General features: G+C 41.5%; 1 protein-coding gene across 3 annotated transcripts in view; it reads left to right on the top strand.

Moving 5' to 3' along the window:
* Positions 1-41: 41 nt before the first annotated feature.
* The window catches only part of TBC1D14 (TBC1 domain family member 14), a 75,561-nt gene continuing 56,778 nt past the window's right edge, over positions 42-18,824 (top strand). The window contains exons 1-2 of one of the 3 annotated variants that reach the window (XM_072861900.1): positions 42-435; positions 5,982-6,717. In XM_072861900.1, coding sequence (XP_072718001.1) covers positions 393-435; positions 5,982-6,717 — 779 coding nt within the window. In that variant the 5' untranslated portion in view covers positions 42-392. Of the gene's footprint in view, positions 436-5,981; positions 6,718-18,824 lie in introns of those variants that run through there. The other 2 variants (XM_072861901.1, XM_072861903.1) reach the window with 2 other exon arrangements.

Raw genomic sequence — 18,824 nt, 5'->3', positions numbered from 1 at the left:
CCGCCCCCCGCCGCGCAGGCGTTTCCTTCCCCGGCGGGCGGCGTTTCTCAGCGCCGCGCTCGGGAGGGGGAGCGGCGGCGGGGCGGGAGGAGGCCCAGCTGCGGGGACCGGAGCGTCCCGGGAGGAGCCCGGCACCTGTCTCGCCGGCAGAGCCCGCCGCTGCGCCCGCAGCCAGGTGTGCGCCGAACCGTGCCGTGCCCGCCGCGGGGGCGGGCGCCATGGGAGGCCCTGCGCCGCGCGGAGAGGGCGCCCGACGGGCGGGGGCTGCGCCGCCTCACCTCCGCTGAACCCGCCGCTCCTCCGCAGGGACCGGAGAGCGACATGGACCGCCCGCCGCAGCCACCAGCCGCCTCCTAGTTCCGCAGCAGCAGCAGCTGTGGGGCGGGTTGGGCATGGCCCAGCATGAGGAGAGCGTCGGAGGGCTGCGCTACCCCGGTGAGGCGTCGAAGTTTCTGCGTGTCTCTTCCTTCTCGGGCGGCAGACCCAGCCGGGTGGTGGCTTGCCGTCCTGCCGGGGCTCGGCCCGAGCTTGGGGCCGGGGGGTGTTTGGTGGCACCTGTTGGGGTGAGGGGCAGAGCCCGGGGGGGCGAGCGGGCCGCTCCCGAGGCGGGGCGGGCCGCGCCGGGCAGGCGGGAGCAGCCCCCCGGCGGTGAGGGGCTCGCCTAGGGCCGGCCGGGCTGCGGCTGGGTGGGTAGCTGCTTGCTTGGCCCGTTCGTGGCCACCTTAAAAAGTTAGAGCAGCAGCTCTGCGCCGCCGGAGTCTTCACCGAGTGGTTTAAAGACCACGGAGGAGAGCGAGCGTTGCTTCCTCAAGGCTTTGGGGAAATGCGTTGGTTGTGGTTTTCTGTTGTTTGGGTTTTGTTTTTAAATGAAGGCCACCAGCTAGGAAACCTTCGCAGTGTCGGGTCAGCCTTAAAGCCCGTTGAAAAGGAAGCAACTTTCGTCTCTCTCGCTGCCTCTCTAGTTGAAGTCTCCTAGGCGATCCCAGAGACCAAACAAAACTGCAACTAGCATTAGCTGAAGTTCTCGTGACGCTGCTGCTAATTTAACGTGGCCTCAGATTTTTCAGTAACATTGGTGTGGGGAGGAAAAAAGCCCTGTGAACTGCTTCAGGAGCAGAGGCTTTAGAAGAACACTGTGACTCATTTATATTGCCTGCCTGACGTAGCAAAAAAGTGGAAAAGCGGTGAATGGTTTACTCATGATCGCTCTCCAAGTGCTCTGCTCAGAAGCCAGGTTTGTAAAGCTCACACTTCGTGAAGGGTGCTGGCTGCGAGTTAGATAAAAGACTTCTTAATAGAAAAAAAATCCCCACTTGTTTCTTTTCTTTTTGCCATTGAAGTTTTGGCAGTGCTTACGTATGTAGCCTTAATCGCGGTATCTCATGCTTTGTTGAAAGCTAGACTGTTTGTAGCCTCAGGAATTCTTCACTGTCGGCAGTGCTGTGGCTGTTAGGATGTGAACACAGTCTGAACCAAGAAATGTTTAATAAACAAAACTGGGTTTGATGCTCTTGTGCACTGAGGTCACCTGCAGTTGCACTTGATAGCAGCAATGTGTTTCTTGGTACATTCAAAAAAATATTGTCAAATCCATGGAGAGTATAAACCCTTAATTTATTTTTTTTAAATATTTTTCCTTTAAGAAGAAAAAGAACAGTTGCAGCTTTGTAATTGAGGAAATTCCTTGCTCTTAATAACTTAAAAAAAAAAAAAATTGCTGGCAGAGATAAGTGTTGAAGAGACAAGGTGTGTGATAAAATTTGAGATGTTAACTTTTTGAGAACTGAGCAGTATGTAAACCATTCATCATTCCTGTAAGGCAAGAAGCTATAAAGCCTGTTTTGTACATAGTTGTCTTACCCTTCCTTCTAAACAAGTTTGTTGCCTAAATTGCATTGCAAGTCACAGCAAACTTGGAGGAATGTGGCTTGAGTTGGCATCTTTCTGATCTTTGTTTTACTCTAATGGTTGCATGGCATTGCTGTTAACTTTCATTAAATTTTACATTAAAATGGGTTAAAAAGCCATTTTATTGTAGACCTTAGAAATTGTAATCAAATATGACTTGTTCTCTCTGTGTGGTTGAGTGATACGCAAAGTCAAAACCTGTTTTAAAGCCTGTGGTTATTGTCAGAACATGCCTTCTTGCATGCTGTGATCAGAATCTGGGGAATGTAAAGCCGTATGGACAGCCATACTGGGGCAGCCCAAAACTGCACCTGTCAGAAGAGAATTTACCTGGGAGAGGGCCTAAAAGCAGGACTAATGTACGTTGATGTTTCCATGAAGTTCTGACGCTTGCAGTTCAGGGACTTCCTGAGTTTCTTTTTGTTTAGGAATGTTCAGTGATTGTTTTATTCCTTGAGCTTCCATGTAAACTTCCAGCATCCACAGTGTACTGTGGCAAGGACTTAGGCAGTTCAACTACCCTTTGAATGAATAGCTACATCCTGATGTTAATTTTGAACCTGGCTACAAAACTATTTTTATCTGGTGCCCCTTAGCACTTATGTTGAAAGAGTTAATGAGTAAATAATACGTACCTACCCTCTCATTGCCACTTGTGACCTCTGCTGTATTTTCCTGTCGCCCTTTCCTTTGTTACCTCTCTTCTGGGATATTCACAGTTATGAGATCATGGTTCCTATAAGACGTAGGATGTTAAGACTTTACAAATACCAATTTTATTTAATGATAATATATTTAAGTAAACCATGGGGATTATGAATGTTGTGCAGTCAAAATAGCTTATTCTTTCTCAATAGTTTATTATACTACTAATACCTTAATAACACTTACGTTTATTATGATGATGTTACAATAATGTTATGTTAATAAATGATTTATGGAAGGAAGTTAGTATTGGAGCACATGACACTTAAAATGTTTGACATCACTTGTCAGATTTTGCACTTACCAGTGAGGCAGCTAAAATAAGGAGTATAAATATCACTTCACTACATCCTTAAAAACAATCCTACAACAACCTAATGCAAAATTAATCAAGGAGTTCTCATGTATGTTTTTGACAGCTGATTACATCTCAAGTTTTCATTTAAAGCCCTTGATGGGTATATTTCAAAGCTTCCCACAGTTTCGTTGAACTGTGTAAAACCTTTGTAGCTTGTTATTGCATAATTTGCTCCAGCAAGCTGTAGCTGTTACATACTTCTGCATTTGCTGGTTGCCCGTTTAAAGGATCTCTTCCTGTTAAATTTTTTGGTTAAAAAATACCAAGCCAAGTTAAAATGGCTTCAGTACCCTGCATGGAAATTTATTTTCACTTCTCTTTGAACTCTCTCGTCTACAGAATTGTTTGGCCTGTTGAGCTGCTGTATTTACTGGCTCTTCCAAGGCTGCTTGAATGCTTACAATTTGTAAGCTTAGTCGAGAGGAGGTATGCAATTAAACTAAGGACTGGCTGCTACTTGGGAAAATCATTGAGCAGAAGTGAAGGCAGTCACTGAAGGACTTTGTTATGGGAACATGCTTGTGCTATTTACCCAAACAACATCAAAGTTGTTCCTGGCTCATTGCATTTCTGAACTTTGTTTTCTGGACTACATTGTCTGGATGCATTAATAAGTATGAGCTGTGATAAAGCAAACACCTGCACACTTGCTTATACAGTTCCATTGTGTGTGTGTGTATGCTTTAGAGTAATGTTGGGGCTGGGTGGGCTGTTGATTTAAAGAGCAATATAATGTGTATGAAGGGGTGCGTGAACATGGGGGAGAGAAAACAGTCAGACTTATGTTAGGAAAAAAAAGTGAATCCAAGCAAGAAGGTCTGAGAGCAGGAGATCCGAGTACGTGGACAGTAATTATATCTAATGCTCCATGTTACATCATATTTGTATGCTTTGACTGTCACAGCTGGCTTAATAAAGTAGAATAGTCTGTTGCCTGTATTCAAGGATTGTTGTTTAGGGTTTTTTGTTTTTTGATTTGGTTTTTTTTGTGTTTTTTTTTTTTTTGCTGGCCCTTGCAATTCTAATTTAGTGAACAGAGAGGTTCATAAAGTATGCAGCTGGTATGCTAGCTATCTCAAGACGTCAGTTCTTTTAATTGCAGGGGATGTAAACTTTTCAAACCATGGTAATGTGAAAAATGAAAAGTTGCTATAGCAACTCTATAAGAACAGTGTACATCTTCACAAGCTTTTTAGTCAAAACAATAAATTTGAAACCTTGCGTATCCAAAGGATTAGGCAGTTGATGCATTGATCGATTTGGATGGGTAGTACATAGTTGGCTGTTAAAAAGTTCTGAAAAGGTCTAAAAGATTAAATATCCAGGGTTGTTTCTACTTGACTTTTCCCTATGCTTAGGAGTGGATTGAACTGGAGTGTCGGATCAGCTAGTGAATAGCATTTGTGTAGTAAGCTGAAGGGTTGGTATAGCATATGAAGTACGTTTGGATTAATGAACTTTTAATGTGACTGAAAGCTTGTGGAAAGAATTGTTATGGTTTGGACCAGTGGAATATGTTTGAAATGTGTTTTCTGTTACTTACTGGCTGTCAGTATCACAAAGCCAAGGTGCATTGATGAGCTCGGATCTAAGAACGGACAGTGTGTCAAACCCTGGTATTTGGCAGGGCTTAGGTGCCATTAGCCAGTGGTTTGGAACTGCTGGGAGGAACCAGTTTTCCCAAATGAGATGTTTGGGTGTTGGGTGGTTTTTTTTGTTTGGTTGGTTTTTTTGCGGGGGGTGGTGGTGGTGGTTTGTTATTTTAAAAGTAGAATTGCAGGGAGGACCTCCTAGAGACCAACTGGCACCTTTAGTTAAGTGCTGTACTTGGGAGAGAATGGAAGACCAGAAGCAGGAGACCAGGCTTCAGGAACTGGAGAAAAATCTGTCTTGAAAGCAAGCTGTTTGCAAGATGGAAGGAGTATTCTTCACTCCTTCACACTTCGCGCAGAGTATTTCAGAGTGAAGAAGCCGAAGCAATATGTGCATATTTGTTCTGCCAAGTGCTGCAGAGTAATTACATTCAGCAGAGCTGTAGATAATTTAACTATTCGTATAGAAAGAGGAGATGTATCGAACGTTACAATAATAATCATGTAGTGTTTTAAAGGGTCAGTAGCAGTTCTGGGAGCCAGGGCGGCAGATGGTGTCCCAGGTTTATGAAAGGCTGCAGTTGCCCACGAGGACAGTGCATCCAACTTGCAGCTCATACTTGACTGTCCTCTCTTTGAGGGTTGCTCAGATTTAGACTGGAAGTGGGGCACTGACTGGATTAACTGCACTGGTGACAGCCCCTGGGGAGACAGTGTGAATGTGTATTGCAAATATGAAGGATAGCGATCCCTGAGTGCAGTAAATAAAATATATTTGCAAGTGTCAGTTTTACTGTATGCGCACTGTTGAAATGCATCATGTGTATTGTCAAAATGTTGACTATATGGATAGCTTTATAGCTATTCAGATTTTGCATCTCTTGCTTAATGCAAAACTGATATATTATGCATTCTGTTTCAGTGAAAAATATATTATCAGTTTTATGGTTTCCAGAAGAATGCTAAGAAATTCTATTTAAATGAACACTTCAGAATTTTGGACTAAATGAATTGAAACAAGTTTTGTAGCTCCCCAACATCAGTAAATATGCATTTATGACTGTATAAAAATAAATTTCAAATATTTGTCTTAATATTGACATGGAACACTAGAGTACTACAGTTCTTATAGTATGTAATTTCACTCGCAGGAGATGTGTACGAAGCAAACACTGGCACACAAACTGCTTATGAAAAGCTTTTCATGCTTGACATTTTCTAGAAGCCTAATTTAAGTTGCCATTGTCCTGCTTGTTCAAGCAGGGGGAAGGGATAGTAATCATGTGCAAGAGAAGATGAATAACAAGCCTAAATTATGACAGGACTGAATGAATTTAAAAAAACCCAACAAACAGCCAAGAACAAACCACAACCTTCCTTCAAACTCATAATCTTGTATTTTCTTTCTTTTTAACCAGTTACCAGTTGGGCCAAGACAACCGATGTAAATTTATCCAACTCCTTAAATGGTTTGAGCTTCATGGGAATTCTGGATGCAAGAGTGGGCAGCAGTATCCAGGGCCTTCAAAACTTGAACTCCGGGACCCCGAGATCTCTCTCATTGCCTGAGTATGGGCCTGGCCAGCTGTCCAGTGCTTTAGAAGATTGTCATAGCCTTAAATCAGTGGATTCTGGTATTCCAACTCTAGAAGTAGGAAATCCAGAGCCTGTTCACTGCAGTGTGTTAAACGTGAAGAGAAAGCAGTCAGAACCTGAAATTGTGCCTGACCGGGCTTTTCAGAGCGCGTGCACACTGCCGTCTTATGTGCCTCCACATCCTCTGACCTCTGAACATGACCATGCTGTGCGAAAATCCTCTACTTTCCCAAGAACTGGGTATGACACTGTCAAACTTTATAGTCCAACTTCAAAAACTCTGAATCGAAGTGATGATATCTCTGTCTGTAGTGTTTCTAGTCTCAGCACAGAACTGTCAACAACTTTATCAGTTAGCAATGAAGACATTTTGGACTTTGTGGTCACAAGCAGTTCCAGTGCAATTGTGAATCTTGAGACTGATGAGGCACACTTCTCGGATGTTACCCTGAATTCCACTAAAGAGACCAATGATCAGAGCCAGCAGGAATGTTGTCAAGAGGCAGATGTGGACAGTAAACGAAAAATATTGGGACCTTTTACGAACTTCTTTGCCAGGTAATGTTTCCATAAAATATATTTGTGTTTTAACAGTGAGATTAAATAAGATCATAGAAGAAAGGTCTTGTGTAATATTTTACTTTGAAAGAGGTAATAGCTTGCTATTTTAATTTAAATTGGTATTAACAACGTATTTTTTCTGTTCTGAGTAAGTCAGCAAATATTGCTAGGGTCTAAGGCTCAGAATTCTACTCTGTGTTATCTTTATGATATATGGAAGCATCTTAAATCTGCTTACAAGATTCCTTCAACATTTGTCATGGTTTAGCTTCAGTTGGCAACTAAGTACCACACAGCCACTCACTCACCCCCCCGCCCCCCAGTGGGATGGGGGAGAGAATCTGAAGAGCAAAAGTTAGAAAACTCATGGGCTGAGATAAGAACAGTTTAGTAATTGAAATTAAAAAAAAATGATGATAAATTGTCATGAAAAGGAAAACAACGAGAGAGAGAGACAAAACCCAGGGAAGGGGGGGGGGAAGTGATGCAGGTGCTCACCACCTGCTGACTGATGCCCAGCCCATCCCTGCGCAGCAATCGTTGCCCCCTGGCCAACCCCCTCGCAGTTTATATGCTGAGCATGACGCCATATGGTGTGGAATAGCCCTTTGGCCAGTTGGGCTGTGCCCCCTCCCAGCTTCTTGTGCACCTGGCAGAGCATGAGAAGCTGAGAAGTCCTTGACCAGTGTAAGCACTGCTTAGCAACAACTAAAACATCAGTGTGTTATCAACATTATTCTCACACTGAATCCAAAACACAGCACTACACCACGTACTGGGAAGAAAATTAACTCTATCCCAGCTGAAACCAGGACAACATTACAGTAAAAGGAGTTCTGAACAAGTTGTTGTTTTTTTTTTCCTCTGAACAAGGGTTTTCTTTCTGGCTTCTCCAGTGATGCGTTTTGTGATTTGGGCCAAGGTCCTTAATCTCATGTCTCATAAATAGGTAAATATAGGTAGGATCCATACCTGTATTGAAGACCTTTGACATCTAAGGATTCATAAGTGGTTTAGTAGTGATGGAGTATTTTATTGATCAGTGTAGGTGTATGAAGCTTAAAATACTTGCCAAACACTTGGGTGACTACTATGATTTTTCCACATCTCAGTTATAGTTTTGTATATCTTCATTTTTGTATGGAATGAGAACATCTGACATTTTGTAACTCAGTTGTTGAAATGAAAGCACTGGCCACTCAAAGCAGTTACAGGACCTCTTCTAAATGTGGCCCTTGTGTGAATGATTAGGTATTATAAATGCAGATACCCAGTGAAAGCAGTGAATGAGGAAGAGGACTAGTCTACTTTTTGGGGTTTGGGTTGTTTGTTGCTGTTTCTTTTGGGTTTTATTTATTTAAGGCCTTCATAATGTCTCTTATTTTTAGGATATAATGTCTGAAGTATGATGTATTTTGAAGAAACAGTTCTAGAAATAAACTTTAGACATCAAGCAGAGTTGGCTCTATCTAACCTGTTTTGAACATGTGGTTGCTTCAGCTAATCTCTTTTTCCTCATGTAAACTTTTTTTTTGCATGAGATGAATAGGCTGATAAAATACTTAGAGAATTGGCAAACATCATTCTTTGAAAGGCTGCCTTATTTGCAGAGCTTAAGAGAAGCAGTTTCTGTAGATCTACTAAACTGGCTGAAGTCTTCATTGATTTTTATTCTTAGGTTAGAGTACTGTGCAGCAGAACTCCAGTCATCAGTCCTGTTTGAGGTGCTGAAGCTTTTGTGGAGCTCTGTCTGTTTGTTGCCATGGAACCAGACTTAATTCTGAAGCAGGAGGCTTCTCCGAACTTCAAAGCATGAACTTTTGTTACCCATTTTGGTAGCACAATGGCTAACTCAAACAAATGCTGTCCTTCACCCTGGAGGGAGCACAGTGGAACAGGTGTATTGAGACCCTGCTCAAAGTAGGATGTTTAACTGCTTCTCTACTTTTCTCATCCAACAAAATAAAGCCATCTGTCCAAATTCTGTTCTAGTGTAGTCTCTAGTAGTTTTGCCAGTGTTACAGAAATGGTGATACTCACTAGACTGAGGTTTTTAACTTGAATCTTTTCAGGTACATTGAATTCCAGAGAACAAAAGCTGTCCTTAATACCTTTTAAATGGGGAACAGGTAGCCTTGGTCACCACGTGATGTCATCATGAGAATATGAGGATTAAGTTCAAACGAGGTTATCAGCTTTGAAGTTCCAGGTGCTCTGTCGGCTCTGTCTGTAACCTGGCCTTTAATAATCCTTCCCTTTAACATCCACTTCCTGCTCTGTTTTGAAAACAAGAGTTGCTCACTTTTTGTCTGTACTTGCACACCATGCACCCATATTTTACGCATCCGTTCTCTTATGTCGTGCGACCTAGTGGTGAGTTTCATAGGCATTGAACAAGCAGGGAGCTTCTGAGGGTCCTTCTGTGCCACAGGGAATACTATCTATGTTTATGCTGTCAACATTGTTAAGGATCAAAACATGCTGTTGCTAGTTTTTGTTGATATTTGCAGTCTGCTGTCCATAGGATTGTACTTGCTTCCTCTAATGATCCCATATAGTCCCTGTTCCCTGGAGTTCCTGTGGGCTCCTTGGATTCCCAGGGCTTAAACAAGTACTTCAGTAAAAACTTGGGCCCTGCAGTGTTTTGTTTGAAAGTAACTGACTTCTAGGGGCCTTCCTACCTAGCTCACCCTGCGCTGTGTGCCAGGGCTTGTGTACAGTGTTAGATGAGGAGAAGGCATTTGAAATAGTTTCTTTGAAGACCAGCTTGCTGAGAAGAGAGCTTCTTAAAGTAGTTTGTAAAAAGTTCTGCAGTGGTAGGTATAAACAAAGTCCCAGAGAGGAGCTTGTTCTTAGCACTTCACTCTGTGCTGAAAGGAGTTTCACTTGAGATTCAGAGTCTTGCAGGTTAAGTGCGTAAGCCTTTCCTTTTGAAAACCAAAGATGAACTATGGCAGGAGAAAGCCAAATTGCTTTGGCTTTGGTCAGTAGCTGGCACACTTGTGTACAACGTGGAAGAGCAAGCACCTGAGTGGTTTATACACAGCCTTTCTGCTTTCCAGCAGCCTGATGGTCGTGGGGTAGGGCTGCAGTGCAGAGACTCTTGGCCTTCATCTGCAAGTTTAGCTATTTGAGGGCTCCTCTGGGTAATGGGATACAAGTTTGAACCACTGAGAGTGAAGATGAAGCAGCTTAGTTTTTGCTCAAGTTGTTGACATTTAGTAAAAGGAGAAACCTTGCTTCTTGAAATGACAGCTGTGCTTGTATTGAACCCTGTCTGTCATCTGAGAATGTGTTAGTTTCTCTGAACTTGTCAAGACCGAGTTTGCTCTGCATATGTCAGTTAAGATTTACAGCTGCCTGGAGACATAATACTGACAAAAATTAGATGCCTCTGGTACTTGGTCACATGTACCTAAGCTGCTTACGTATCAGTTAAGGGTAAGTCAAGAAGTATAGTAGTGAGAAGACGCTTAGAGAAGCACTTGCTTTGGAATGTGGAATTGTTTCTTCGGAATGTGGAATTGTTTCTTCGGAATGTGGAATTGTTTCTTCGGAATGTGGAATTGTTTCTTCGGAATGTGGAATTGTTTCTTAGCACTCTGTAGATTTGTTTTTCCTTGAGAGACTGTATGCATGTGTTGACATGCACTATGCATGAGGCTGTGTGTTCCATATCAGTTGTGGCAGTATCTGTGGTGTGTTATGAAGTGTTGGTGTTGGCTTGAGGCTGCAGTTGAAAATTGAGTTATAAAGAAGATCAGAGAAAGGAGAACCCTGTTGGCTCGTTGCCTGTCAATCCCAGCACCTTCAAAGAGTACTTGGGAATGGAGTGCCCCTGCCCTGCCTTCTTGAGCATTATGGTGAAGAAAGTTTCCTGGACTGCTCCTCTGGCTCAGTTGCTGACTCTTCAGCAGTTTGAGGCTCTGAAAGGTCTGGTTGTTACATGCCTCTTCGGGTGTGGCAGGAAGATCCAAAGTGAGAAAAAGAGACCGCTTTCCTGCTTGTTTACGCATAGCTTTCCTCTTGAAAGAGCTTAAGGCATCACCGGTACTGTGATAGGTGGAGTACTAGTGCTCTCATTAGGCTCCAGGTTAGCACATCAAAATGGATGATGGCTTCTGAAAGCAGCTGTAATGCTGACTGCTGACAAAGAAACCTGACATGTTGTTTGTTTTCAAGTGTCATGTGTACTTGTATCAGCTCTGAAAGGCCGGAGGTCTTTCACATAAAGCATGAGTTTGAATTAATGTCCTTAATTTGAATATATGCAGGAACTTGATTTGAGAAATAGTGTGAGCAAATAATTGGCTGGGAGATTAAAGAGTCGGTGGCTTGTCTTGTCCCTTTGCCCTAGTGACCCAGAGTAGGGTAGCTTAATGAGTTTTACCTTTGGACTTTGCTTCTGTACAGTACTGCTGAAACACAGACTTTTTAAATGGTCAGGTTTTTAAACAGCTTTGCTGAATCAGGACCATTGTGATCTTAGTGTAGAAGTTGTACTTTTCATTTATTGTTTTCATTTATCATTTTGGACAGTGAGGATGAGGCTTTTTGTGGTTACGTGCAGAGTGACCATAAAAAGACTAGGACTATGTTCAGTTAAATAATAAACCATGCAGTTCCATTCCTGTTGAATGGGCTGAATGGGCTACAAGAATCCTAAGTCTTTACTTAGTCCACTGCTGTGGATATTGTCTATTTTTCCAAGGATCTGGATCTTCTTTCTTTTCAGGCTGCTCCTAGAAGTTTTTGATCCTAATGTTCTAAGTAGCAGGATCTCAGGAAACTTCTGCAGAGAATAGGGACTACACATGAAATAAAGGGCTTTAAGAAGAATATTACATGTTACTGTTTCCGAAGAATCTCTGTATTTCTGAGAGAAAGCTTCTGAAGCAGGATTGGCATCCTGTACCATACATAGAAGCACAGACCTAGTCCAGACTGTGGCTGTAGTTGTACTCTGAGAAGCAAAAGGGCTTAGGTTTCACAGTAATAACTACTGGTTTCAGCATTAACTCTGAAATCATGTAACTAATACATTTATATCACATACACACACACACACATGTTTTGAGGTGACTGGTTGCACTTAATTGGGAGTTCTGAACTTAAGGAATTAGGTCCATCAATACCATATATGTCACCTGTGTTAATGAGTAGGATCCTTTCCTAATGCCATTTGTTGCTTTTAATGAGAGGACAGCTTATTTTACTTCTCTAATTGTACTCTTATTGTACTTCTTAATTGTACTCTAATTGTCCTCTTACTGTACTTCTCTAATTTTGATGTTAACAGGAAGATAGAATAACAAGGAGGATTATACTGTTGATTTCCCACTGTCATCTCTCCAAAAAGGGGATTCACTGCCCATAGAAGGGAAGGTAAAGGATGACTAAAATAATTACGATTGAGTAATCTGAGATATTAAACTTTATATATGATGTCTCCTCTTCTGTGCATGTTTTATGTTAAATGAAGGCTATTGGAGTATAGGCTGTTCAGGAGGAGAGAGTCTGAGAACAGGACTGAAGTGTGTAGGAGGAGGGACAGAAAGAGCTGGATGTGCTGTGGGGGAGGATATGAGTGCGCTGCTTTTAACCACAGATGAACAACAAGTAGCTGAGCTGCAGGTGGAGTTGTCCAGAAGCTGGGAGGAAGGACTCCAGACACCCAGCCTCTGACGGAGGGAACTCGCAGGGACACCCAGCACAGGCTGCTTCACTGCCCTGCGGGCAGGCCGGGCTCCCCAGTGCTGCGGTTGCCTGACCCGCCAGGATTCACTCCCCTGTTGGAGGGAAAAAGAGGAATTTGGTGGCAGTTTCGTCCCTCCCCACTACTTTATCTAGGTGCATTTTGAGCTAATTGTTGTCAGTAACGGGCACTTAAAAGGGTTGGGGAGAGAGGAAGGCAAATGAGCTTATGTTTCAGTGGTGTGAGAAGCAGCACAGGCACCGAGGTTCTGTATTAACAGATGGTGCCAGAAACAGTATTTCAGCAGCCCATGAGGCATTCAGGTATACTCATCTGATGAGTGCTTTAGTCTTCGCAATATGGTTTTGAATACTACTTATTTGAAAGCTACTTTCTGTCTACTTGAAATGAAAGACTAGTGGTCCTCCCCTCATCTGTACTTACTATCACGTCTCTGTGTAGAACAAAAGAAAAGTTGCAGAATTTTTCTGAAATAAACATTCTTTCTCAAAGCAAGTCTTCCATAGGTGCAAAGTTGGAGTTTTACAAAGAAAACAGACTTTTTATTTTGATAAAAGTTGAAAATTGTTGACAACTGAATGATACAGTTTTCAGAATTCCTGTCCTTTAATTCACTGTGTCAAGTTTTGAACATTGTCATGTGGCCTGTTCTCCACCAGGTGTTGAACTGAAACTGTCCACGTTAATTTTAATCCCTATTTTCCCTGTATGTGTGAGATAATATAACTTTTGTTTAGAATTACTGTTCTGTTAGTTCTGCACTAAATCTTATTTGAGATGCAGCCCTTTAGAATAAAGGGAAGTTGCTTTTGCAGATAAAACCTGCTTTATTTAAACTCCTGTTTGTGCGAAACTGTTTTCAGTTACTCAACAGCATAACTAAGAGGCTTGTTGAAGTTATTTGTTCATTATGGAAGTTAAATGAAAATCTGCTCAGGAGTACTTTGAGCTTGGGGATTTTTTTTCAGTAATGGTACAAAACTAGGCAGTAAGTGAGGACTTAATGTGATCCAGTTACTATTTAAAGTCAAATGTTTATTTTCTAGTGGCTGGTGGGAAGCATTACAAAAGTCTCACACCAACTAGTGAATGAGATTTGTAGCATAGACGGGTGTTGTACATTGCTTGTAGCATTCAGCTATAATGCTTTTTCCCCCTGTTCCTTCTCCTTCATCTCCTGTGTGAGGCTGCCTTTTGGAAAGCTTGCGGTTGTTCAGTTCTACGCATTATACATGCTTGCTTTTGAACAGAAAGAGTAAGAATTACATGTGTTTTGGTAGATGTATACAAGACTTCGGAAACTAATTCAGATTAAGGAAATTAAGGTCAGTTTTCATTCTGATTCATTGTCTATAGGAAGGTTTAGTGAATTAGTGGGTTAGATGGACTTCGTATCTTCAGTTAATTCGTAAGAACATTCCTGATGTTTCCCTGTGTTAAAAGGAGCTGTGAGAAGAAGTGGACTGGCACGGGGGAAGAGGGATAATATCAGCACAATCACTGCCATGTGACACTGTATCTCTCTGTCTGCTCAAAATACCATTTAATGCTCAACTGACTTTTTGTTCCCTCCTTTCCTTATCAGCAATATCAACTGTTGTAAGTTATTTCAAGTACAGAAGTGATTAAAAAAAATTACTCTGACTGTAAAGAGTACTTAATTCAGAGTCGACATTGTGAGGATACGTTATGTATGCTTAGAGATTCTGAAAAATGCAGTGAGCAAGGTGAAATTAGATGGAATAAATACCAATTCTTGCTCCTTGATTTTTTTTTAATACTGTGTTACTACTTTTCCCAGTGTTATGTAACCTGTGGGGAAGTTGGAGTCAACATTAACTTTTGTTTTTAAACATGTTTATAAAGGCTGAAACAAGAAATGGTCTGTTATTAAAATTCTATGTATGGATGAATACTTGTTTGACAGAAATAGTATATGGAGACCACGGGTTTTCTGGAGCAGGAATATGTGGTTTTATGCCTTGATCTGGATATTCAGAGTTCTGTTAAATAAATGTTGAGTTTGCTGGCAGGGAAAAAAAAAAATCTATTAATTCTTCTTTATGAACTGTTAATCTCAATTTGGGCATTAGTTACATTGCTGTTTTAAGAAGCTATCCATATTAAGCCTCTCTTCCTAGTCATTAAGTGCCTCAAAAGTTTTTGAGCCACACCTAAGAATAATAAAGAATAAAACCCTATGGTAAATAAACACAAGAACTTGGTAACAATCGTGAGGTAAGACAACGTATTTACTTAGTGCTTGGACTCCCCTTTGTGAGCTGCAGCCTTTCGCAAGTACACAATCACAAAAACAGTTTAGGTCGGAAGGGACTTCTGGAGCCATCTGGTGTAACGTCCTGCTCAATGCAGGGCTGACTTCAGCACTAGATCGTGTTCCTCAGGACCTTGTCCAGTCAATTTTGAGTATATCCAAGGACAGAGTTACCACAGCCTCTCTAGGCTACGTGGTCCAGGATTTAGCCACTGCCACTGTGATTTTTTTTTTCCCCTCCCCTTTTTTCCAGTTGGAATTTACCTTGCTGCAGCTTGCTGCTTTGCCTCTTGTTTTTTCTGTTTGCATCTCTGAGAATGGTCATCCAGGCTAAATGAAACCACCTCTCTTAGTGTCCCTGCTTGTATCGTAGGCCTCAGCACCCAGCCATCATAGTGGTCATCCACTGGACTTCCTCTAGTTTTTGTTCTTTCTTTATTTTAGTCCAGGGGCCCCAAACTGGATATAGATGTAGTCTCATGGGTACCAGGTAGAGCTTTTAATGATTTTTTTCCTCTTGATCTTGCTAATACAACCCAGTCCATGTTTAATCTTTATTGCTGCAAGGTCTTACTGCTGACTCAGGTTCAGCTTCTTGCTTAGGTATTCATTCCATTTTTGATTTGTGTGGTAGTAGTACTTCAGATCAATGAAGAAATCTGCTTTCAGACTGGGAATAGAATTTTAGGTTTTTCTGATAACATTGGGATAACCGGGAATTTTGCCACCTAGAAAAGTACCATTATGTATAGCTGGTCGACTCTGTCTAACGGTTTGAACTTGGGCTCAAATGTTGCTTTTTGTATGAGAGTCTTAACTTGCTGAAAGTCCTGTTTCTGAGAATTCTGCAGCATTAGCGTGGTAGGCTAGCACTGTCCATTATCCACATGCAAAATAGTTCTTGATTTGCTACAACCAGTCCTGACTGCTGAACATTCAGGGTTACTGTCCGATTCATCTTTTCATGTCTTTGATACTTCAGCACAGGCAGCTCTGCTTTGTTCGCCTCTGAAATGAGGGCTACCCTCTAAGGAAAAAAAGGTAAATACAGAGCATTGTAGTCTTGATAAGTGGTTTGTCAAACCCTGCTGCTTTTTTTCCCAGAAATCTAAAGAGAGATTTCAAAGTTACACTATTGCAAGCTTTCAGATGTCCTGTACTGCTAACTTTTATTTCTGTCTCCCTCAACTGTGGAAATTTTTTTCAGACCTGCAAGTATCTGTTACATTGTAAAGTGTCATTATTCTTTGTTCTTACTGAACATACTGGAATGTCAGTGGCTGGAAAACTTTGTTTATAAAATGTGATAGGGATTTATAAAAGATAATTTGTCATTAGTTGCCTCTCTCATAGGTAGGCCAACTTCTAGGCCGTCTGGCTCTACTTCTGTTGGATTTGTTTATCCATAAACCAAGCATTGTTCTTCCTTTACCTTGACCTTTGGCAATCTCTGAGATAAAATTCTGCAAACCCGGCTTTTATATGTGATTTTGGAATTTTATTCAAAGCGTAACTTTTGACTTGTTGATGAAAGTTCTTCACCATAGCCAAAATACTTGGCCTTTTTGACGATATTTTGTTCTGTTGTGTTGTTTTGGTTTGGGTTTTTTTTGTTTTGGTTTGATTTTGGGTGGGGGTTTTTGTTGTTTTGTTGGGGTTGTTTTAATGGAAGTATAGGTTGACTGAGATGTGGTCTGGGGTTGGGAGGGGGGGAATGCAAGAACTGGCAATCACTGTATCTAGTGAATTATTTCTAGAGACCAGTGTTATCTGGTCATGGGTACCAACTGTTGGCTTTCACCTGTGGAGAATGTAGATTTAGGGCTCTTCAGGAGATTTTGGTAGGTCTTCTGACAAGAATTTCTTCTCAAGTTTGTCAGTTCCCTAGTCGTCATGATTTATGTGTCTTATTCCTCCACTAATCGGGTAACCAAAATTGCTGTGATAGAATATGTTGCTGATTTTTCAGGGTTTCTTTTCTGTGCCTCTGGAAATTAAGTGGCTAGAGTGCAAATTTGGAACATCTAGAGGTGAGAATCTTTCTTCTCTTTATCAAGGGTAAGTTGTGAAGGTTATGGTTAGTACAGAATACAAAAGGTCATTGGAGGATGAGAAGATAATGATGTTGTTATGCCTTTTGCCTCAATTCCATAATGGTGTGAGAAAGTGTTAATTGAATTTGTACCATGCCAGGTAAGGTGGCTGGACACTTTTGCTCACAATGCAGCAAATAATTAATAAAATTTCTCTTAATATATTTTTGCTTAATAGGTGCTATATGTTACTTGAAATGTCCTGTTTCAGTGTAGGTTTCTGGATGCCTTGAGGAATAATGTCTGTGGAGACATCTCTTATGCTGTGCTTATGTGCTTGACAAAGGGTTTACCTAGTTCTTAAGATTGGTATCTGCTTACTGTCAGACTCTTTATCTAAAGTCCGTTATACAGTCCAGTATGACTACCTTTGCAGAGACTGAGGGGCTCAAGACCTTAGTGCTCTCTCTTCATGTAGTTCAGAGTTATCAGGAAATTTCAGAATCTTCTTCCAGAAGCAGCTGAAATGAACTTTGACTTGCCTCTGTTTCTTTCCTGCCTCTTAAGAATACATGCGAGTCTGATATTCACTTGAAATTGTTTTTCAAGATAATTTTGTTCTACCAAATCTGAACCTTTTGAACGTTCTCCACTGCCCTTATTTTTCATCTGCTCTACTCATGAGACTGGTAAGTCCTTCCAGTTGTTAATTTGCGTGACTATTCTAATTGTTTTGTCTTCTGAAAATAACCTTCTTAATTGAAAGACTAATTAAAATTTGAATGTGAGCATGCATCTTGAGAGAGCATGCAGTGTGAGAGCAGGAAATGTTGTATGTGTTTTTAACACTTGTAACAAATTTACTTGCAATTGCAAATTCGTTTTGGGTAAATGCAGGTAAAAAATTGCATCAGTCTGTGCATGAGTTGGATTATTTTCTAGTTAATTCTCATGCATGTTTCTTCACAGCAACTGTCTTCTTAAGAGTGAGGAACCCATTTATTTGCAAATATAATCTCTGTGCTTGGTCAGTGTTAAAATAGTCTACCACAGAGCAGCGTATACCATCTCACTTTTGTTTTGCTCACAACTATCATTCCATGCTGCATCCCCGTAGTTCACATACTGCGGTCTTTGGAACTTTGTCTAAGGAGCCATGTCAAAATAGTAACATCAAAATAATTAAAAATCATCAATTTCGGATTTTCTGGAGAACCCAAATACTCTAATCGTGACAATTCCAAAGTCCTGAGCTCCTGTACCTTTTTATTGCGGACAGCTGGTATATCTTGGGAGTTCTGGGGGGGGGGGAAATACTGTGTGTTGCCTGGAAGTCCAGGTGTAGGGTGTGTGTGTGCACCAACAGGCATCAGTGGGTATACATGTGTCCTCCTTGCTCAGTTCCACCCTCTGACAGCTACTGTGTTGAGGCCCATCCTTTTTTTCCTGTTGTTCGAGTGACATGTGCCAGAGAAACAGTTCCTTGACTCTGGTGTTACCAAACTTCAGAGATATCTCAAGGGGCACGGTATTGAGCCTACCTGGCTAGAGAAGACTTAGAGACTTTTCAGGGAGGAGGTTTCCAGCTGACTTTTAAGATCTGGACTAAACTGGCAGCAGAAGCCATGGCAGCCATGTCTCTGCTCCTTTTAGTGGATAGGTTTGTATACTGAACTGGGAGGAGTGGTGGGAAGGGATGACCTTTTGAGAGGTGATTCACGTAAGTGGCTAACCTTGCTTGGGACAAACCACAGCTGAAATGTGGAAAAAGTGAATACCTGAACGCTTGTGGAGTGGCGCTGTGAACTCATCACACAGCAGTAGTTGCTGGCAGTTGGGTTATAGACTTCCTGTCTTTCTAAAAAGATAATTGGACTGAACTAGATAAACTTTCTGCTTCTGTGGTGATGTGGGACTTTGTTTAAAAGCATAAGCTTGAAAAAGCTGTAATAGATGCCATATGGATAGGTTTGGCTTGATTACTTGTTGTTGATGTGGTTCTAATATTTTTTTTATTTTATTTTTTTTATTTGATTGAGGCTTCAGCCTGACTGTGACAGCACACAGGGCTTCATAAATA

The sequence above is a fragment of the Ciconia boyciana genome, chromosome 5 (genome assembly GCF_034638445.1).
Source record: "Ciconia boyciana chromosome 5, ASM3463844v1, whole genome shotgun sequence".
NCBI classification, from domain to species: domain Eukaryota; kingdom Metazoa; phylum Chordata; class Aves; order Ciconiiformes; family Ciconiidae; genus Ciconia; species Ciconia boyciana.
Note: the sequence above shows the minus strand (reverse complement) of the source record. Positions and strands in the feature narration are given on the sequence as shown.